The following is a 20006-nucleotide window of genomic DNA, read 5'->3' as shown; positions in this document are numbered from 1 at the left end:
GTCTGGCACACCCAGCCCAGTGGCCCTACAGTGAAGGACTTTTGTGTTGGAGATGCTATGAGCCCTTGGAAATGGCCTTATCCTAACCTATGAGATGAAATCACTGTATCATTCTGCCAAGGCAATGTTATCACTGGGTTTGAGCTTATACTTGAAATGTTTCCAGCAGAAATCATATTCTAATAGACTAAATTGAAACATCAGCATGAATAATCTTGTAAGACTACCAGAAGCCAGTTCAGTGAAATCTGGGTTCTTTTGGTAGAGTTGTTGCTTATTATAAAATGGCTATGATTACCTATTCCTTGGACTTTTTCTCTAGGGAAATTCAGGAATCACATCTCACCAGCACGAGCTGAGTACTGTAAGTCTGCTTGTGATTTGTGCAGTGATTTCTTCCTCCTCACCAGAGCTGAGGTTGAGATTATCTTCAAAGTCTTTTCTCAGTCTCTGTCTCTTTCTCTGGTCTTTCTCTCAGCTTCACTCTCTCTTGCTGACATTGCTCCTTTGCCCTCTGGATCTCCCTCCACACCCTCCTTTGCTTTCTCCACTCCCCTCTGTTGTTTTCCTGCTTCCCCCACTTCTCATTTACTCTTTGCTCTCATTCTCTTACTCCCCTCCTCTCTCAATTGCATCCCACTATAGCTCCAATGTTCTCTTCCTACTATTTCAGTTTTCCTCTACAATAGCATCAGGTTTCCTAAGGGTAAGACAAATCCCAGCTCACTTAGTTTGTTCCAGTGCCTATAGGTTTTGGGGTGGTCTCATTCCATCTGTTCAGGACTCATCCATTCATGCCACCACACTCAACAAGCTCCAAGCTGATGGAAAATGACACAGCCATTTCTCCCTCTGTCCCTGACCTGGGCTTAGCCCCAGGATGGCTCCTAACAGGAATCAGCAGATCCAGCATCAGGGCCAGGGCCATCAATCATCGGTACCAATATTGTCAGATACCCCATAGTGCCCAGTGGTGATAGGGCCAAACTGCATAATTAATGGCCATGGTGTGCCCTTCTGATGTGTCTGCAAAATGTCACTGTTACCCTGTAGGTGACAGCCATTGTTCACTGATGAAGAGCCTTCCTCTAATTTGCACCATCATACTCACTATTCTTGAGAAGCTAAAAGAAGATGGTGGCTTTATCTCTTTTAAAGAGAGTTTCTAGAGGCAATGGGCTGATGGGCTAGAGCAACTTCCAGAGTTGCACCCAGTGCTTGCAATGAAAACCACCAATTTGCGTTATACATAGCAACATAATTCCTAATATTAAGCTATCTACTCAACTCACTATGGCAAATCAGAAGATGGTTCTTTCTCTTCTGGCTATGTTTTTTGTAGTGTGAGATTTTTATTATTCTAGAAAAAGACCATTTCACCTGCTAAAAATGAAAGCAAATGTCTTGCCTAAAACAAACAAATAAACAACATACCACTGATGGTAACTCAACCTCCTCTTTTTTGCCTTGTGATTTACTTCTGTTATATGAAGCACTCACTGCTGAGAGCATGAAGCCTGGACAATTGAATCCTGATTGAGCAACTCACATGAATTCTGGGAAATAAAGTCAACAATTCACAAATTGAATCCACTTCTGAATGTTCATCCACCAAGGACTCCTGACATTCGATCTCTTTGCATTTCTGCTCAATGTTTATTGCTTTCCACTCGTCCCTCAAACCAAAGTCTTTGCTTGGTAATTTCTTGTTTTAGAAAGTGACAAACAGACCAAGCAGAGAAAACACTGTATGTTTTGGACTAAAAATGAAATCATTAGGGTAAGTTTCTATTCTTGTCGACTGGAATTTTACTCTGGTTTTGTTTAAGCTCAACAAAGATATTATATTTGATGCTTTCCTGTAAATGTGTGAGATGGTTTGCTATTGCATGTCCATGAATGGAAATATTAACAGTTTCCATTTGGCTCCATCGGCCTCTGGCTTGGTATTCACACCCAAAAAACCAATCAACAGAGAATCACATCCTCAGCCCAGAGTGAATAGTTTCTGTCTTGCCTGCAGTTTTTCTTCACAGTCTCAGAATTAAGAGTAAGTCTTATCCAAAATGCATGAAATTAAATAGAATAGCCACATTCTATTTCTAAAAATTTATCAGTAAGGAACAACTTCACATTTCTAAGCATCTATCTTTCATGGCTACATTTCTATCAGATTAGTGGGTCCTTCCAAAATCTCTTCCTTGGTGGTTAGATTACTTCATGAGGAGGGAGATCCCTCAAGGGTATAAACAAAGAGAATGTCATGACAGATAAGTAGAGAAGCCAAGATATTTTACAAACTCAAAAGGGTGTGCTGATTTTTTAAAAGCAATCAGGTATATTCAAGCATAGAAGATGCACAGAATCCCACCTATACATTATCCATATCATGGAAGCGGAAATCGACACTCAGAACAAAACCCAGAGGGTGGAACTGTTGCTCCCTTGAATTGATCAGTTTTTTGAGCAGTGCAGAGTAGGGTTAAAAAGGAGTGAATTGCAGAGCAAGGGACCTGGGCTGTTGTCCGTCATGCCACCCACTCAACAGTGTGACCTTCTACTTCCCCACAGCACTACTGAGGTAAAGTTTCCTTATCTGTCAAATGAAGAGGATACTAACCTCAAAAGATTTTTAATGAGTATTTTAAAAGGAAACAAATATATATAAAGTGCTTAGTATAGTGTCTGGTACATAATACATAATACATGTTATTGAGTATTAGTGGTAGTAGTTGTATTCTTTTCTAACCCACAGCTTATGCTAATGCTAATGGAGTAATTAACATATTTTAACACACAATATTATATTACATTTAATTTCATACATAAAATATAGGTCATTCTATCCTTATTAATACTTCTATTACAGCCTAAGATGGAGGCCGAAGAGGACTCTTGGGGATTTCTATCCTATCCCTGCCTTTTCTTCCCACAAACCCAAACTCAAACTCACAATTATGGCATACTCACCCTAGTGACCCAGCAGTCACTAGGAGCTCCCTACTCAGTCTGAACCAGTGGCTGAGGAAAAAATAAGCTGTCTAGGCCTCCTCCTCAGACAGCTGTCCTGTCACTTCTCCCGCTGGGGTGGAAGGGCCAGGAGACAGCCATGCTCAGGGCCTGGCCTTTAACTCCCAGAACTCCTCTCTTACAAGTGGGAGTCGTTGCTGCCATGGAATTGGACTAGCCAGAGGAGTGCCTCCTTCTGGAGGCTGAGAGGAGAGGTCAGAAAGGGTGTTCCCTTCTTTTGGAGGCCTAAGCACAAAGTCCGCTTGTCTTCAGATGTGAAGAAATTGAAAAACTCAACATGGTCTGCAAAAATTGTGCACCTACCTTTAATAGACTGCATCAGGCAAATGGAAGAGCCTGCCTCATTTTGGAGGACCAAGGTACATAATTCCTTACCTGGTTTTAAAAATATGGCCAGGCGCGGTGGCTCACGCCTGTAATCCCATCAATTTGGGAGGCCGAGGTGGGCGGATCACCTGAGGTCAGCAGTTCGAGACCAGCCTGGCCAACATGGTGAAACCTCATCTCTACTAAAAATACAAAAAAAAAAAAAAAATGAGCCAAGCATGGTGGTGCGCTCCTGTAATCCCAGCTACTCAGGAGGCTGAGGCAGGAGAATTGCTTGAACCCAGGAGGTGGAGGTTGCAGTGAACTGAGATGATGCCACTGCACTACAGCCTGGGTGAAAACTACATCTCGAAAAAAAAATACTTGTGTGTGTATGTGCACCTATCTATATATAAACGTTCTTGTGACCATTACAGGTATTGCTCTTTTGAGATATTTCTAAGATTTATCAAGGTCTAAACTGAAAAATTTTATAACCAACATTATTGGAAACACAAAGCTGACAAAAGAAAAGAAAAATCTCAGGAGAAGGAAAGGAAAAAAACAGCCCCAGAATGAGTGCTAGAAAATAGTATAATGAAATATATGGGGAATCAGGAATATTGATTTCTAGACCCCACTCTATTCACCACTCAGTTGGAGGTTATATGGACCTACACAATTCATTTAACTACTCCATAAGAGACTAAATGACCTCAAGGCTCAGCTGTCTTCTGCCTCTGGTGATTCTACTGATGGCCTATGAGGAGGTCTTGGAGAACATTGGTCAAACTTCCATGACTCCAAAGTTCTTTAACCCTTTGGAAGTGATGGGGATGATGATGATGGTGATGATGGTGGTGATTATGATGATGATGTTAGTAATAGTAATGGCAGTGTTGATGGTGGGGATGGTAATCATGGCAATATGTTGGAAGTGGTAATGGTGGTGGTGGTGATAGGATGTTGGTGGTGAGGAAGTGTTGGGGAGTATGGTGGTGATGATGATGACGGAGGAGGTGGTAGTGGTGATGGTGATGGAGAAAGCAGTGGTGATGATGGTGATGGAGAAAGTAGTGGTGATGATGGTGTTGGAGGAGGTGATGGTAGTGATGGTAATGGAAGAAGTGGAGGCAGTGGTGGCGGTAGGGGTGGTGGTGGTTGTTGAAGATAATGCTGCCATGCTCTATGGATCTAAATTCTATACTTGACCTATCTAAACGCTGTGATAGATTTCAGAAGTGAGCAGAGAGGGAGAGCACTTAGGTCCTGGGACTTAATGAATACAGGTGCACAGAGAGCATTGGTACTGGTCTCTGCCGATAAACATCACATGTGCCTTTGAAGTGATTCTTCTGTTTGGGACAGTGCAGGCAAAACGTACATGCTCAGGCAGATACACAGTGTTCTACTGGTTGTGAAATTTTTGGTGTTTGTTTGTTGGGGTTTTTTTATTTCTTAAATTTTAATTTATTTTTGTTTTTTATTCCTCCAAAGTTTGAATCCTTATTTTGAGAATACAGGAATCAGGTCTGTGGAAAGAAGGAAAAGTTGAAATAGCTAAAAAGAAAGCAGGGCTGAAAGTGGTGGACACAGATGAGGGGACACAATACAGGGAGATGACAAAGGGGAAAAGCATCCTCACACACATGAGACCAAACTGTGGTTTAGGCAGAGCTTAAAAGTAACTGCCTATGCGCAACCACACAGGATAGGTACATGGCCCTGGGACAAAAGGTGAGAGCTGGAGCCAGGCCTGGTGGCTGCGGCGCAGAGGGAGCTGGGGCAGTCAGTCTAGCGCCCACCTTCCCGGGGACAAAAGGCAACACTCTCTAAACCAGACAAGGCAGAAAGAGTCCCTGGAGGGCCTTTGAGGTGCTGCTTCCTTTACAGACAGAGGCCTGCTGCCAGAAACTCGGCTGATTCACAAAGAAGTGAAATGCTAACAAATGGTTTTCATTATCATTGTGCAGTCTCCACCCTCATTCTGTATGTGTGCTGTGTTTTTTTCTTTCTTTTTTTCATCTTTTCATGGGTTGTAACTAAACAATGAGGTGATTGCCATCCCAGTGGATTGCACAACATAACCAGCGGCTGGGTTGGAGCATAGCCTTCTCCAAGGAAATTCTGGACAAAAAAAATGAACAAGCTGGAAGTAAGGAGGATGTCTGTTTTGCACAACACCTATGTACACTTTTAGTGCTCATAAAGAAGGTGGAACGAGGGTCTTAGATTCTTAGTTCCTCTGTGGCGCACCTGTCAGCCCACCAATGTGGCACTCTCCTTCTTAAATAAAACACTACATAGCCAAAGTGAAAGGGAGGCTCACCCAGTTATCCAAGAAGGTGAATTGGGACCACTTGTTATTTCCCAGTATAACATGAAATAATGATTTACTTGGGTTGAATAAACTGGCGCAGCTGTGGGAAGAGTCTTCAATTCCTTTCAATAAACATTCATTAAGTGCCTACACTGGGACAGCCCCACGGATAGAAATACTCCTAAGACCTCAAGAAGTTAATCCAGCAGATGCCTAAACTTGTCCCAAATCCCTGGATAACCAAGTATAAATTTGATCATGAGGATACCATCCATGTTGTATTCTCCTTGTGATTCACTTTTTCTGCAAGGCAGCAATTACTTAAGCAAAGATGCTATTAACTTTACAGTGCCTGGCAAGTTTTCGTGATAGCTAAACATTGCAGCACCCTGATGAACACAGCCATAGCTGGAGCAGCTTCCTCCCTCTGACTGCGACATGGCTGAAGAAAATGGATATTTCAAAAACAAACGTTTCAGTTTGTTACTCAGCATCTTTGTTGGCAAATGATTGCAGATAATCGCCCCACAGCTGCAGGCTGAGCGTTCTACAATTGCTCGGTTCCACTGAGCATGTGCATGGCCAGCCATTCCAATCATGACTGGGACACAAAGCGGCGATTTCTTCCTGCCAGAGAGGGCCAGATGGGGGCATGGGATGAATAGGAGGCATCACTTTCTCTTCTGCACCCAGATCTGCCAGTAACTAGCTGCCTGATTCTGGCCAAATGTCTTTAATGATATTAATAAGAATAGCTGATATTTATGTAGCACCAACTAGATGCCAGGCACTGTGCTAAATGCTCATTCAATTTAACCCTCTCAATAATCCAATATGGAGGGTATAACTGTTCTGATTTTTGAAAGAAGATGTTGAGGGGCAGAGAGGTTAAGTCTCTTGCTAAAGATTGAGAAGTGTGGTGATTGTGTGGTGATTGAGAAGGAAAAATGTCTGCCCTCATCTCTGGAATTTCTAATTACTCACAATGTTCTGGGTCTCTAGAGACAGATGCTGTCTGTGGGTCTCTCATTAGCTCCAGAGTAAATTTCCCCAGTGCAGACTTTTTATTTTGTTCATGTTGTCATTATCAAATAAACCTTAAAAGAAGAAACACTAAAAGACCGGGAATATTCTGAAATATAATTATATGAGAACCAAGTGACTTTAGAAAGGACAGCAGGTTTTCATCTCTCCTGACCTTTCCTCCTGAGATAATGAAAGAGCTAGATGAAACTCCTTAACATAAGTTCGAAAATCCCTGTCAAATAGCCCTTCATTAGAGTTAACCACCCTGATGGCATTCCAGCATTCCCCATAAGTCATATGTGTTACTGCATAATGGGAGCCCATGTGGGACTAAGATAGTTAAAGCCATGCACAGGAAGTAGCTAAAACAGCACAAAGCCCCCTGACAAACACACTCATGGAAGTAAATTCTTCATTTCCAGCTCTTCGCCTCAGGTTACCTAGGATTTGCATGTGCTGCATGCCTGGGCAAAGCTGGGCTGAGTTATCTCTTTCATGCCTTGAGTCAGATTTTCTGGGTGTGAAGTCAGCAGACAAGCCAGGAAATGTCACTGCAGAAGAGCAAGGGAGCTCAAGACGCGATGGCAGCTGTCACTCCAGAGTGGTGTGGAGTGGGACGGTATCTGATGTGTCCTCAGATTCGGTTTCCCTTGGGATGTGTTTGGTGCTGACTGCTTGTGATCCATGTTTTCTTGGATGCAGGTTGGTAGAGGTGCAGCGATTTTTGCAGTGAAACTGAAGTCCAGCTGCTCAAACAGAAATGGCCTCATCTAATGGACACTTTAATGAGTAAGGGTGGCATTTTACTCGAATCCTTACATTCAAGTCCCATGACTCATCCCTTATCCCTCCTTAATTGAAGGATGGACTGCCTGCCTTTTTTAAAGCACTAGAATCCCATGTGTCAGTTAAGCCAGTATATTTCCTGGTCTTTTTCAGGGCTATGAATCCTTACCTTGTCTTAATTTCTGAAGTTACCTCTGAATCGCATTATAGACTTATGTGTTGTAACATTTCTCGACCTATTGCTTAGAAAACATACCACACACTGAGAGGAAAAGGCTAGCTCAAGAAGAGCCGAGGACATTCAATCCTATAAAGCAAATAGAATAAAGGGCTTGGATCTGAGTGTTAACATTCACTGGCACTGTTTTGTTTTCTTTCACGTGTTCAATCCTAGGTGGTCATTCAAGGTCTGCAGTAGCCTGGAGACTCCATAGGTGCTGTTATGATTATATGCGAACCTTGACTCCATAGGTGCTGTTATGATTATATGAGAACCTGAGAGTCGTTGTTCCCAGTACCGCTGTCTGCTATTAGTCCTAAGTATGGGAACAACGGACCAGCGAAAGGCCAAAAGCATCACTGAAATAGATTTTTTTGTGTGTGGTTTAAGGATTAGCCAGTTGGAACCAAGGAGATATTTTCTTAGGGTCTCAGAAAAGTTTGAAAAATTGTTGGATTGTTTTTGGCACTCAAATGTAGATTATAGATGTATTACTAGTATTACTAAGCTGAGGGGCTATACTACAAGGACTATTATTTAGCCCTACATTCTTGCAAAAATATTCTGCCCTCAACTCTGTAACAGAAGGCTGCTGTGTGTTTAGATGTCTTATCTTCCACCACATTAATGTTGTTATAATTACCCACACTTTGAAAACCTCCCTGGGGTGTGGGCCGTCATACAGCTCATGAATTCCTCCAGTCAGGTAAACATGCGGATTGTGTTTCGCCACACACAATAGAAGGCCACTCTCATTCATAGCAAGTGCCCTTTGATTCTGAAGCTGAGGTCAGCCAACCACAACAACTTCTTCCTACCTACAGCTGTCTGACTCTCCGGGGAAGTGCTAGAAAGGGTTTTGTAATTTACCCACAAATTTCCCAAAGAGCCATAGGACCATTTCTTTTTTAAGAAAATTGCCAGGGCACTATAGAATTGTCAGCATTGAAACTTTTCATCAAAAAGAGTAGCAATTTCACTGAACCTTAATGTCTTCCTAAGTCCTTGGTACCAGATGTATTATTTTCCTATTGGATGTGCCAAAACCACTAGATAGTTAAACACATCAAATCATCTTGAAATGGCCAAAGTTGATTTTTCCCTCAAAAAAGAGCTCCTTCTCAGCAAACCTCATATTATATTTCATACTAGAAAAGATTTCAAATTCCTTTTCCTGTTGTGCACAGACTCAGGGTAAGGACTAACAGAGAGATGGGAGAATTGAGGGGAATGGCTACAGCCAGGAAGATCACAGTAGTCACACCAACAACTGTTCTTATTTCCTCAACAACACATCCTTAATCTAAGACATTCCTAGTGAGTTTCCCTACTCACAGAGCTCCTGGGTGGAAACTAGGAGAAAGGGGGCTGTGGCCGCCCTGGCATCTTCAATGTAGTGATCGATTTGGCTATTACCAAATAGTGGGTTGGGCTATTATTAAGTCCAAGGACCATGTGCTGAAATTTTTAATACCAAAGATTTAGGGACACTTGGCCAAAAAGACCTCTGGGACCAGTCCTCCCATGTGCTCCAAAGCAATGGCTAGTCCCAAGAGCAGCTTGCACTACATCAAAGATACCAGGGCAGCCGCAGCCCCCTTTCTCCTAGTTTCTGCCCAGGAGAGCTCTGTGAGTAGGGAAACTCACTAGGAATGCCTTGGATTAAGGACATGTTGTTGAGGGTATAAGAATGATTGTTGGTGTGATTGCTATGATCTTCCTGGCTGTAACTATTCCCCTGAATCCCCTCTCTCTGTTAGTCCTTACTCGGAGTCTGTCCACAATGGGAAAAGGAATTTGAAATCTTTTCTAGTATGGAATGCAACCATGAAGTTTGCTGACTAAGAGTTCTTTTGGGGGGAAAAAAATCAACTTTGGTCATTTTGAGATGATTTGATGTGCTTGGTAATGGCCTTAATAATGGTCAATAATGGGCATTGCCAGAGAACATTTTAAATGGCATGCAAGGAGTAAAACAAACAAAAACCTTCCAATGCACAAATGTCAATTATATCTAGACAATTGGGCATGGGTCAGGCAGGAGAGACAGGGACAACATTCCCCAGAGGGTTTGTCAACTATATTTTCAGACCTTCTTGTGGCTTATAATGTGACCACACCTGAACTTTATGTTTTCTGAGATATATTAATTTATTGATAATCTCTCTTAATTACTAGCTTATCAAAAACAATTCCAAGCTTCCCATTCACCCTGTGCACCTAGGGCTCCCAGCCCTGGCTTTATATTGGGATCACCTAGGGAGCTTTACAGATTCCTGATGCCCAGGCAGCACTCCAGGTCAATGAAATCAGAATCTCTGAAGGTGAGACACAGGCAGCAGGAGTGTGGAAAGCTTCCCAGAAGATTCCAAGCTACAACCAAAGTTGAGAACCACTGCTACAGAGGATTCAGGGACAGTAGAAAGGGGGAGCCAGTGAGGTAGACAGAATGTCCCACAAAGTCTGAGTGTGGAGGGATTAGGGGGATGGTGATTGACAGAGTTATCAGGTTTCAATAGCTGTGGCTAAGGCCCATTAGTCCTTGACAAACGATCAGCAGAGGCACAGTTTCCTTAAACTATGCATTGATTGAATTTTGAACAGTTCGCCATTAATCAAGTTTCATGGCTGAAATTGATCAAAATATTATTGATTAACCTCAGGGGTCTTAAAAAGAACCCTCTCTCCTCTAGCTCTACCAGGCTCGGGGTTGGTTGGACATGGGTTCTAAGATGATAAGTCCTAGGAGTATGGTCCAGAAGAGGGAAGAAGCCCACAACATAACTTTGGCTGTTATATGGAAAGTTACATTCAAGCAGGTGGTCTACAGCAGTGGACTGGCTCTGGGTTGGCGCTTTGTCTTTGCACTGGATACTTCACCCCATGAGGAGGAACAAGGTTGAAGCCCTAAAGCAATGGTTCTTAAACTTATGTGACTATCAGAATCACCTGCAGAGCTGGTTAAACCGCAGATTGTTGTGTTTCATTCCCAGTTTCTGATTCAGTAGGTTTGTGGTGAAACCCAAGAATTTGCATTTCTAACATGTTCTAAGATATTACTACAATACTACTGTGGAACCACACTTTGAGAACCACTGCTTTAAAGCATGAAACCCAGGACAGGACAAGCTCTAGAAGAAGTACATCAGACTTTATTAGGATTCCTTTGTGCCCTGTAAGAAAGAATAGAACATGATCCTGAAATGAGCTGGGATTTATTTCCATGCATTTATCAAAAGTGTGAGAGCTGATTTCTGTTTAAGTGATTACCCTATGAAAACAGACAGGGTTTTAAAAATAGATATGCATTTGGGTTGTTTGTCCCAATGCCTTTGCATTAGAAATTTGTAATATTTAAATTGGATTTAATATTAGAGCCTCAACCTTCATCAGCATGAGACTAAAAACAATGACAACAATATCTATAAAAATCATTTAGAGTTTCATTATTGTGGACAGAGAATTTCTCTCTGCAGTAGTAAACTGCTTATATCAACACAGAATAAGACAAGGCCAAAGGCATAGGAAATGCTGGACACAGTTTCAAATATAGCAATCAGACATCCAGATGAGATTGGCAGGAGACCCTGGCCCTGGCATGCACCAAGGTGACTTGGTCCAGAAATTGCAGATACAGAGCCAGGGAATCTATTGTGGTTGGCTTATAGTAGACACCCTAAGAATGCAGATCTTCCTAGGAATTGTGGAATTTTTTATTTAAACCAAACTTCCCTCTTCTTCTAGTCATCCAAATTGGAGGCCATCCTAGCTTGTAGTGGAATATCCAGAATATTTCCAGAGAAAGTCACTATTACTTCTCTGGTTGCTCCACTGATTAAAAGCGGAGGCTTTTTGTGTCCTATAGGAAGACGTTCAGTGGGCAGGCCCCAGAAGTGGGTACTGCAGTCTATTAGCACCTCCTGATGTGTAAGGCCCATTCTATACTCCTCTCCCCTCCCCTACTCCTCTTGCAATGCCATGGTGGACCTCCACCCAGTTCTTGAACTCTGGGGCGTTTCCTTCCCTTCTTCCCTAATGAGCTCCTATTCATCCTTAAGAACCCTGCTCAGATGTTACCTCCTCTATGAACATGTCTCTAACTAGTCTGGCCAGATAAAACCAATTTCTCCTTCCACTGTGTTTTCATATCATGTCACATATACATCATACTTATCACACTGTACTTTAAATGTTTATTTATATGCGTGCCTTTTCCTATCTCTAGGTTACTTGCTCTAGGAAGTTAAGTATTATGTCTTATTCTCCTTTGTGTCCCTAGCACCTAACACCTAAAACAGTGGCCAGCACAGGACCTGCAAGTTTAAGTGTTTAATTAAAGAAATAAATGAATCCCAATTTTGGGATGAGAGAAAGCACTACTTAAGCATCTAGTAGCAATGCAGCCTGGAAAACATTCAAAGTCATGGAATCTCAGATGATCAGAGCCAAAGGGGACCTTAGCTGTCATCTGTGCCAGCTTCTTATCCTACAGAGGAGAAAGCTCAAAGATGAACTGAATCTCCTTCTATACAGGAGAAAGCTCAGAGTGAACTGAATCAGAATGCAGGTGTGTGGGTTCCAGCCTGCAACCTTTCAGGTTTAGCCAAACACCCAGATGAAGGGTTTATGGACTAGATGAAACCATCTTTCCATGAGTAATGGGACCAGATAATGCCCACCTCTTACCCTGGGGACATGCCATTCTCCCTCTCCCATGCTAACTCCAACCCTGGGAGAGCATGAAAATGTTCTTTGTCACAGAATGTAACCTTTTAAAGAGTGTCTGAGTATGCATTTTCATCACTAGCCTTCAACCCCAATTGAGTATTGAAAGGTTTTTCTGGTACTTTCTGGAGCAAGAAGACTATTTTGAGCAGGATGGGAAAGGAAGAAGAATGGAGACATCCCAGGGCTTAATTTCATGATTTCTAGTAACTTGAAGATCACTTCAGAGGCCCTTGTTACCTCCCCATTCTCCAACTCCTCTTCGTGGTTGGAATTTGGGGAGCGATGGTGGCTTCTCTGACATTTGCTTTCATAGCACAAGCTGAGAGGGAGTTGGATGAAGGTATGTGGTGGGGATCCACGCTGGAAAAAAGTATCACAGGGAGAAGATTTTTTTGAAGTTGAAAAGAGAATACAGACAGGAAAGTTAAGATGTCATTCTAGAACTTTATTGGGAGGGCATCTCCACCCTACAACAAATTCTGTGATAGACATAATCATTCATTCATTTATCCATAAATATCACCCTCTTGTTCAAAGCCCTCCACTGCCTTCCTAATATCCTGAGGATAAAACCATAGCTCCTTGCTTTGTCTCTGTAGACCTGGCTCTTCCTGGCTCTCCAGCTCATTTTCTAGGTCTCGTTACTTCATGCTCAGAACCTTTGTCTTGTTTCTAGCTCAGGGCCTTTGCACTTGTTCTTGCTGCCTAGAATGTTCTCTCCCTCATTCCTTCTCATCCTCCAGATCTCAACTTGAAGGCCATCTCCTCAGAGAACTCCTCCCTGAGCGTCCTGTCTACAGTGGCCCCTCGATACATCCTGCAGTTGCTCTCTATCATCAGACCCTGTAGTTGCCTTCATGGCATATAAAGAATCTGGAGATATCTTGCTTATTTACACAAGACTGTAAGCCCCATGAGAGCAGAGGCCTTGTTTGTCTTGTTTACTGCTGCTCAGCACCAAAAACAGTGGTTGGCACATAGTCGGTGCCCAGAAAATATTGTGAATGAATGAAGTGCCTACATAGATTACATTATAGAAGTGAGAGGAGAATAGAAAACTTCCATTGTTTCTAGAAACTACAGCCTAAAATTGATTTTTTAAAATTGTATCAGCTCCATAGCTTCCAATCCTAAAATCTGCCTTTCAGTATGGTACTCTGAGATTCCTGTCTGATTCTGTGAGAGCTCCACGTTCTCTCTCAAATGGTCAGTCTGTCTTATTTGTCACCATTACTCATCTGCATTTTTATCAAAGCACCAACTTGCTCTGAATTGTCAGGGATTTTGCGTCTGTATAAGGTATTTTAGGCTGGTTCAGAGTTGGATCTGTTATGTCTGCATGTGTAATGTACTGAACAATTTCTATTTTGATGCCAGATTAGGGATCTGCTGGGGCAAGACTTTGGCATGTGTCTAGAAACACCTGCACTAGGTGCAAGATCAGCCATGGACTGTGTCCAGGCTGAAACCAAAAGGTATGGCGCAAGAGTGAGAGGCAGGTGCCACCACAGGACCATGAGAGGCCAAGCTCCGGTAAATTTTGGTAGCCAAATTCTAGCTCCTTCCTGGGCCTTGATGCTGGTAAAATCCCGGAACTCAAGGAAATGGAATTTGTCCTATTGGCACATGCCTCCCCACTGTGTAGGGCACAGGGAATGTGGTGAGGTACCAGTCTAATGCCAGCTCTCCCCCTCCACAGAGTTTTGGCCAGTGGTCGTGCAGTCCAAGGGGCTGGATGGCATGCTGGACCCAAGCTCAGCTCAGCGTCCGGACCCAATAACAGTTTTACCAAGGGAGCAGCTTTCTATCCTGGCCACACGGAGGTAAGTGCCTAAGGGACCTTGGCCTTGCCAAGGTCCTCCTTCTGCAGCTGCCAGAAGCAGTAGTCCCAAGTGACGGGACCTGAGAGGGGAAGTCAGAACCAACTGCTGAGCAGCAGGGGCCTGGAGAAGCTTTCAGTGGTGCAGCAAATGCAGCTCCCCTAGCCCACTCAGGAAAGGAAATCTTTTGTGCATTCAGGTTGGCCCCATGGCCCCCAGGGACATATCAGGAGTCTGAGCTGCATCAAGGGTCTAAAGTTGCCGAACACAGGACCTCGAATAGACAGCATCAGTCAGACCCTCCACACAACTCTCTGGTCCGACTGAGCAGGGAACTTGCAAAATGGAAGGTTCACAGCCACTCTTTGTGCCCTTCACCAGTAGAGTAGAGGGATAGGGAAGAGTTCCAGATCTGCACACAGGAGGTGTGGCTCCGAGTTCCACTTCTGTTTGGTGTGTACCTGTGATGCAATTACTTAATCTTACTACATCTCTGGTTTCTCATTGTTAAAATAGGAATAATATGGCCAACCTCCCAGGTTTGTGTAATGGTTAATTAGAAAATTATACCCAATAAATAATAATTACTATTATCTCAGCTCATTCATGTCAAGGTATGTCTCTTAGAATTCAGATCAGTAGATTTGGTTCCCATTAATGGATCCAGCACAGCTGCCCTCCGAGAGCCCAGTGACCCCACAGGCACTGGTACCTGCTAGTGTTTTCTGGTTGCATATTTCTATCATGGGCATTTCAAGTGCTTTTAGATCAAGTCTACATGGTGCCCAGAAACCTAACAAAGCAGATATGAAAACAATTCAATATCTAAATATTCACTAATATCTGGATTTGTGGCATCAGGAAGGTAAAACTTACAATCTGTTGAATGGAATTTTCATTTCGACGTTGGGGGATGAGTATACTCACCCCACCACCTATCAGTTACAGTGTGCATACGGCTTCAGGCCTCTCTCCTCTAAAAGATAGCAAGGCTGAGCTCAAGTCAGGTGTCCACAGACTGGCCCTGCCACTCACTGGCTGCAAAAGCCCAAGTCACTTAGCCTATCCAAGGCTCATTTTTGTCTTCTACAAAGTTAAAGAATTAGGCTAGACTCGTGGCTCTCAAAATGTGGTCCCCAGACCAACAGCATCAGCATCATCTGGAAACTTACTAGAAATGTAGATTCTTAGTGTCCTCCTACCAGACCTACAGAATCGAGAATTCTGGAGATGGGGCCCAGCAGTCTATAGTGTAACAAACTCTCCAGGTGATCCTGATGCCCTGAAGTTTGAGAGCCTCTGGACTTGAATCTCTGATGTACCTTCCAGGCCATGCCTCCACCCAATAAATCCTGTCCTAACAGAGGCTCTGGATTTTACTCTGTCGATGCCTCTCTCTGTTCAGCCCACCCCAGGACACCTCTGAAGTACCTTGCTGGGGAAATGAGGAGCCACAGAATTCCTCCCACACTCCACACCAGCTCCAACCCCCAAGAGTATTCGAGCCTTTACAACTGAAGACAGCAGCCAGTTAACATTTAGAGTGAAGGCCAAGCGTAAAACAAGAAATGACCCTTGGCCCACTCTCAGAATGTGGCGAATGAGATGCAGGAGGAGGAGGCTGGATTTCCTTGGCCACAAGAATTTCCTCTCTCACCAACTGTTAGTGACCCGGGTTCACGTATCCCATCTCTAGCCCAAGAATCACTCGTGGCTCTTGGCATGGCTCTCTCTAAGGCAGGAATTCTCTCACTCCCTTCTACAACACATCTCCCCAGGCACGGTTGCCAAGCCTCCCAGTGCCATCAGCCCTCCTAACCACAAATATTTGAGCCAGTTGCTTAGCTCTGTTCAGCAGCTCCATCACCTATTCAGGTGAGGCTAGAATCTTTGAAGATCATTCACCTAGTGCAAGAAATTTATCCTATTATTGGAGTGTGTGAACCATTGGAAATCCACAGAATGTATTGCTGGTTCAGAAGAGGGCAAGAGGGCAGGGCAGCCCATCAGTGGCTGGTTGTAAAGGCATCCCAATGGGCTGCCCCACTCTTAGTCATGGATATTCCATTCTAGGTAGGAGTAGGACAATTAAAGAGCATTCTCACATTAAATAGAACATGTTCGTTCATGTGAGCCCCTAATTGCGTCCTCCGCAGCTGATCATTCAGCTTGCAGAGCTCTGCTTAATAAAGCCAGACAGAAAGCTGTCATCTGTTCAGGAGAAAGGCTTCAAAGGGTGTTTTTAAAAAATAAATAAATAAAACTTCTCCCCTGGTTCACATCAACCAAAAATAAAAAGAATGTTCTTTTCTAAATAGTGCATTATATCACTAGAATAGAAAATGCACTCAATTTTTCTTTTATCTACTGATCATTTTTAAGAGAGTTTTTTTAAAACTTAAAAGTTTATAGGAACACACTCTCATGAGTAAATTAAATATTTTTTTTAAAAAACTTTAAACCTAAAATCTAAATGAGAGATATATTTGAGACATTTTCAAGTCTTAATGAAACATTCTGCCTATGATACAAATCTCCATTGTGATTAAATGTGATACCATTTGGTATCTTGACTGTGAGTGGAAAAGTAGTGTTAGAGTGTAGGAACTTTGTGAAGTCAGTTCAGTCAAACCAGCAGATGCAAGGCAGGGTAGAAAACTTCGTAATTGCCTGAAATGAAAGAATATAATGGTTGGAAGATACCTTTAACATCATCATGCAGATGGAGAATTAAGGAACACTGGAGGCAGGAGACTTGTCTACATACTCACAGGTTCTTAGAGGTGGAGTTACCTAGGAGTTCTAGGTCACCTGGGGGCAACAAAGATGAGTAGGACACTTTGCTGCCTACAGGGAGTTTGTCCTCTAGAAGGGAGGATAAGAGAATACAACAGCCCTAAGAGAATATAAAGGGAAGGCTTTAAGAGACAGAGAAGGGGCAGGGTGTGGTGGCTTATGCCTATAATCCCAACTCTTTGGGAGGCCGAGGGGGCGGATCACGAGATCAGAGATCAAGACCATCCTGGCCAACATGGTGAAACCCCGCCTCTGCAAAAAATACAAAAATTAGCCAGGTGTGGCGGCGTGTGCCTGTAGTCCCAACTACTCAGGAGGCTGAGGCAGGAGACTTGTTTGAACCCAGGAGGCAAAGGCTGCAGTGAGCCGAGATCAAGCCACTGCACTTCAGCCTGGGTGACAGAGCGAGACTCCACCTCAAAAAAAAAAAAAAAAAAAAAAAGAGATAGAGAAGGTAGTTTGTCTCAGAATTAAAAAAAGCTCCCCAGGGGAGGCAGCATTGAAGTTGTTGAAGGACAACAGGAAGGATTCCACCAGCAGAGGTGGAGAGCAGAAAAGGCCCTGAGAGGGTAGGGGAGCATACCTGGAAGGGAAGAGTCTGAAAAAGGGCAGTGGTGGGGAAGCTCAAGCAGGAACTGCCCCCAGGAGTTTTGTGCACTCGGAATGCAAACTATGTGAGGGGAGTAGAAGGAGGCAGGATCCCATTGCCAGGCAGAGCAGTCCCTACTGGCTTACAGACAAGGGACTTGGCACCAGCTCCTTTGAGCAGGGTGATATGATCAGAGCAGGCTTTAAGAAGCTAAATGGGGTGGCCAGGGATAGGAGGAATTGGAAGAAGAGAGATGAGGGTCCAGGACATCAGGTGGGAGACTGTTCCCATGACCTGAACTAGGGGCCCAGAGATGAGAATGGAAGAGAAAATAAAGTTTCAAGATAATGCTACCAAACCGGAACCAAAAGGGCTGGATGGAGGTCAGGGAGGAAAAAGCAGAGGGATAAGCAGAGGTATGGAGCTAGTGGATGAATGAATGATGGTTCAAGTAACAGAAAAAGGAAACTGTGAAGAAGCGTGTTTAGGGAGATGAGGAGAGAGGATCAAGAGAGATGGTAGCTGTGAAACTATCATCAAATGGTCCAAAATGGGGCTGTTGCTATTGTATGCAGAGAAGGAAGATGGGGAGAAGATGATCCTAATTATGATTATGAGTATGAAGATTTTTGTTTTGGATGTCTTGCATTTAAAATGCCAGTATCTATGGAGAATTGCCCTCAGGAAGCGGGAGGGCAGAACTAGCTTCAAAAGACTAGTTGATTAGAGATCCAGGTATGGGAGTCAATTGCACAGAAATTTCGATGGGCTCCTTAGAAGAGGAGGAGCCCACCAAAGGAGAGACCAAGAATGAAGTGGGAACCTCTGGTAATGGGGAATAGGGAGAGGTATGTCCCTTATGTCCATCGAAACCCTTTTATTTAGTTAATTTCATTTTCCTCTCGAAATTCCAGCAAGTGTTACTAATTTGGATATAAGGGAATGAATTTCAGTTTTCTTTCTTCTCCTTTAATCTATCTGATAAGAGATATTATGTACCGAGAAGAACAAAGAAATGAAACATGAAAAGGAGCAAAAGTAAAAGGTTTAGATTTGCTGCCAACTGAATATTCAGTCCGCTAAGAGTTGACCGGACATTTATCCGCAAGACCATTAGCCAACAGATCTGGTAATGGTCAAAACCCCAGATATGCCATTGCCTCCTTTGCATGGTCAGCTGGAGAATTGGAGCAAACAGAAACATTCTTCAAAGAAACCAAAGAGAAAAGAATTTGGTGATTTCCTTCTTGGTATCTCACCAAAAAGCTGTCTACTTCCAGCTGAATAAAAGCACAGTATGGAGGAGAAGAATGTGTTGCCTTAAAACAGATTAGAAAAGCAGTGTGTAGCCATATGCACAAGGCCGAAAGAAACCACACACTGTGATGGAAAGAAGGCAGATGGAGAGCTTCTCTTGCCACTCTCATTCATTCTTTCTTTCATTCATTCTCCTTAAATTTTTTGAGTACCTACTACATGCCAGACACGGCAACTGGCCCTGGAAATATTGAAATGCAAATTGTGCAGCTTGCAAAGCACTCTCAGGGAGACAGACAAGTTAATGATTATCCACAACCCTAGGAGAGGTGATAGGGTTATGCACAAACTGCTGTGGAATACAAGGGATGGAGTGCCCAGATACACATGTGGATGAGACACGGCTCCACCCTCGAGTATCTCACAGTCAGGGTGAGACAATAAAAATGGCTTTGAAGGAGGTCTGAGAGAGGCAAAACCAGCAGTAGAAAGCACAAAAGACAAAGTCCTTGACCACAAGGAGACAGAAATAACTCATGATTTACACAAATTTTGTGAGAACCTACTTCATCCTAACAACTACTCTGGGAGATAGTGTTTTTTGCCCACCTCCGATCAATGGGAACTCTAAGGCTCTGGGAAATTAAATGGGTTTCTTCTGCTAACAAGTAGTGGAGTAGGAATCCAAACAAGATTTTCTAACCCCCAGACCCAATGCAGAGTTCTTGTCATTACACTGATTTAGTAGGAGAGAACACACACACTCACACTCACATGAACACACACATATGCACATACAATTATGCTATTCTGAAGTGCAGAATGGCAAAAGATCATTTTTGATTGGAGTGATCTGAGAAGGCTTCGAGGACTAGGTGGTATCTGTGTGGAAACAGAGCAGAATGACCCATAAGAGTGGGAAGGAGAGATGGGAGAAAGGATAGAATTGGAAGTTTGTAGAGCACTCTTACAGGAGATATTTCTAATCCTACCAAGAAGATCTATGGAAGCTTTACAGAGGAGCTGACGTTTGCTACACATCTACAAGTATGCATAGCAGCTCCACAGAGGCCAGTGAGAGGCCCTCCAGGAGCAGAACTAATTCCACAATTACTTGACCAAGTTGGG

General features: G+C 43.3%; 1 protein-coding gene across 6 annotated transcripts in view; it reads left to right on the top strand.

Annotated features, from left to right (window-relative positions):
* NGF (nerve growth factor) overlaps positions 1-20006 on the top strand; it is a 52580-nt gene that overhangs the window by 30629 nt on the left and 1945 nt on the right. For 5 of the 6 annotated variants that reach the window (XM_019037218.3, XM_063695776.1, XM_063695781.1 and 2 more), the window contains one exon: positions 14116-14239. Coding sequence is in view for 2 of the 6 variants with exons in the window: in XM_063695776.1 (XP_063551846.1) it covers positions 14116-14239 (124 nt within the window). In the remaining 4 variants the exon portion in view is untranslated. Of the gene's footprint in view, positions 1-7384; positions 7472-14115; positions 14240-20006 lie in introns of those variants that run through there. The other variant, XM_063695779.1, reaches the window with a different exon arrangement.

This window comes from Gorilla gorilla, chromosome 1 (genome assembly GCF_029281585.2).
Source record: "Gorilla gorilla gorilla isolate KB3781 chromosome 1, NHGRI_mGorGor1-v2.1_pri, whole genome shotgun sequence".
In the NCBI taxonomy this organism is placed as follows: domain Eukaryota; kingdom Metazoa; phylum Chordata; class Mammalia; order Primates; family Hominidae; genus Gorilla; species Gorilla gorilla.
This window is presented reverse-complemented; position numbering and strand designations above follow the sequence as displayed.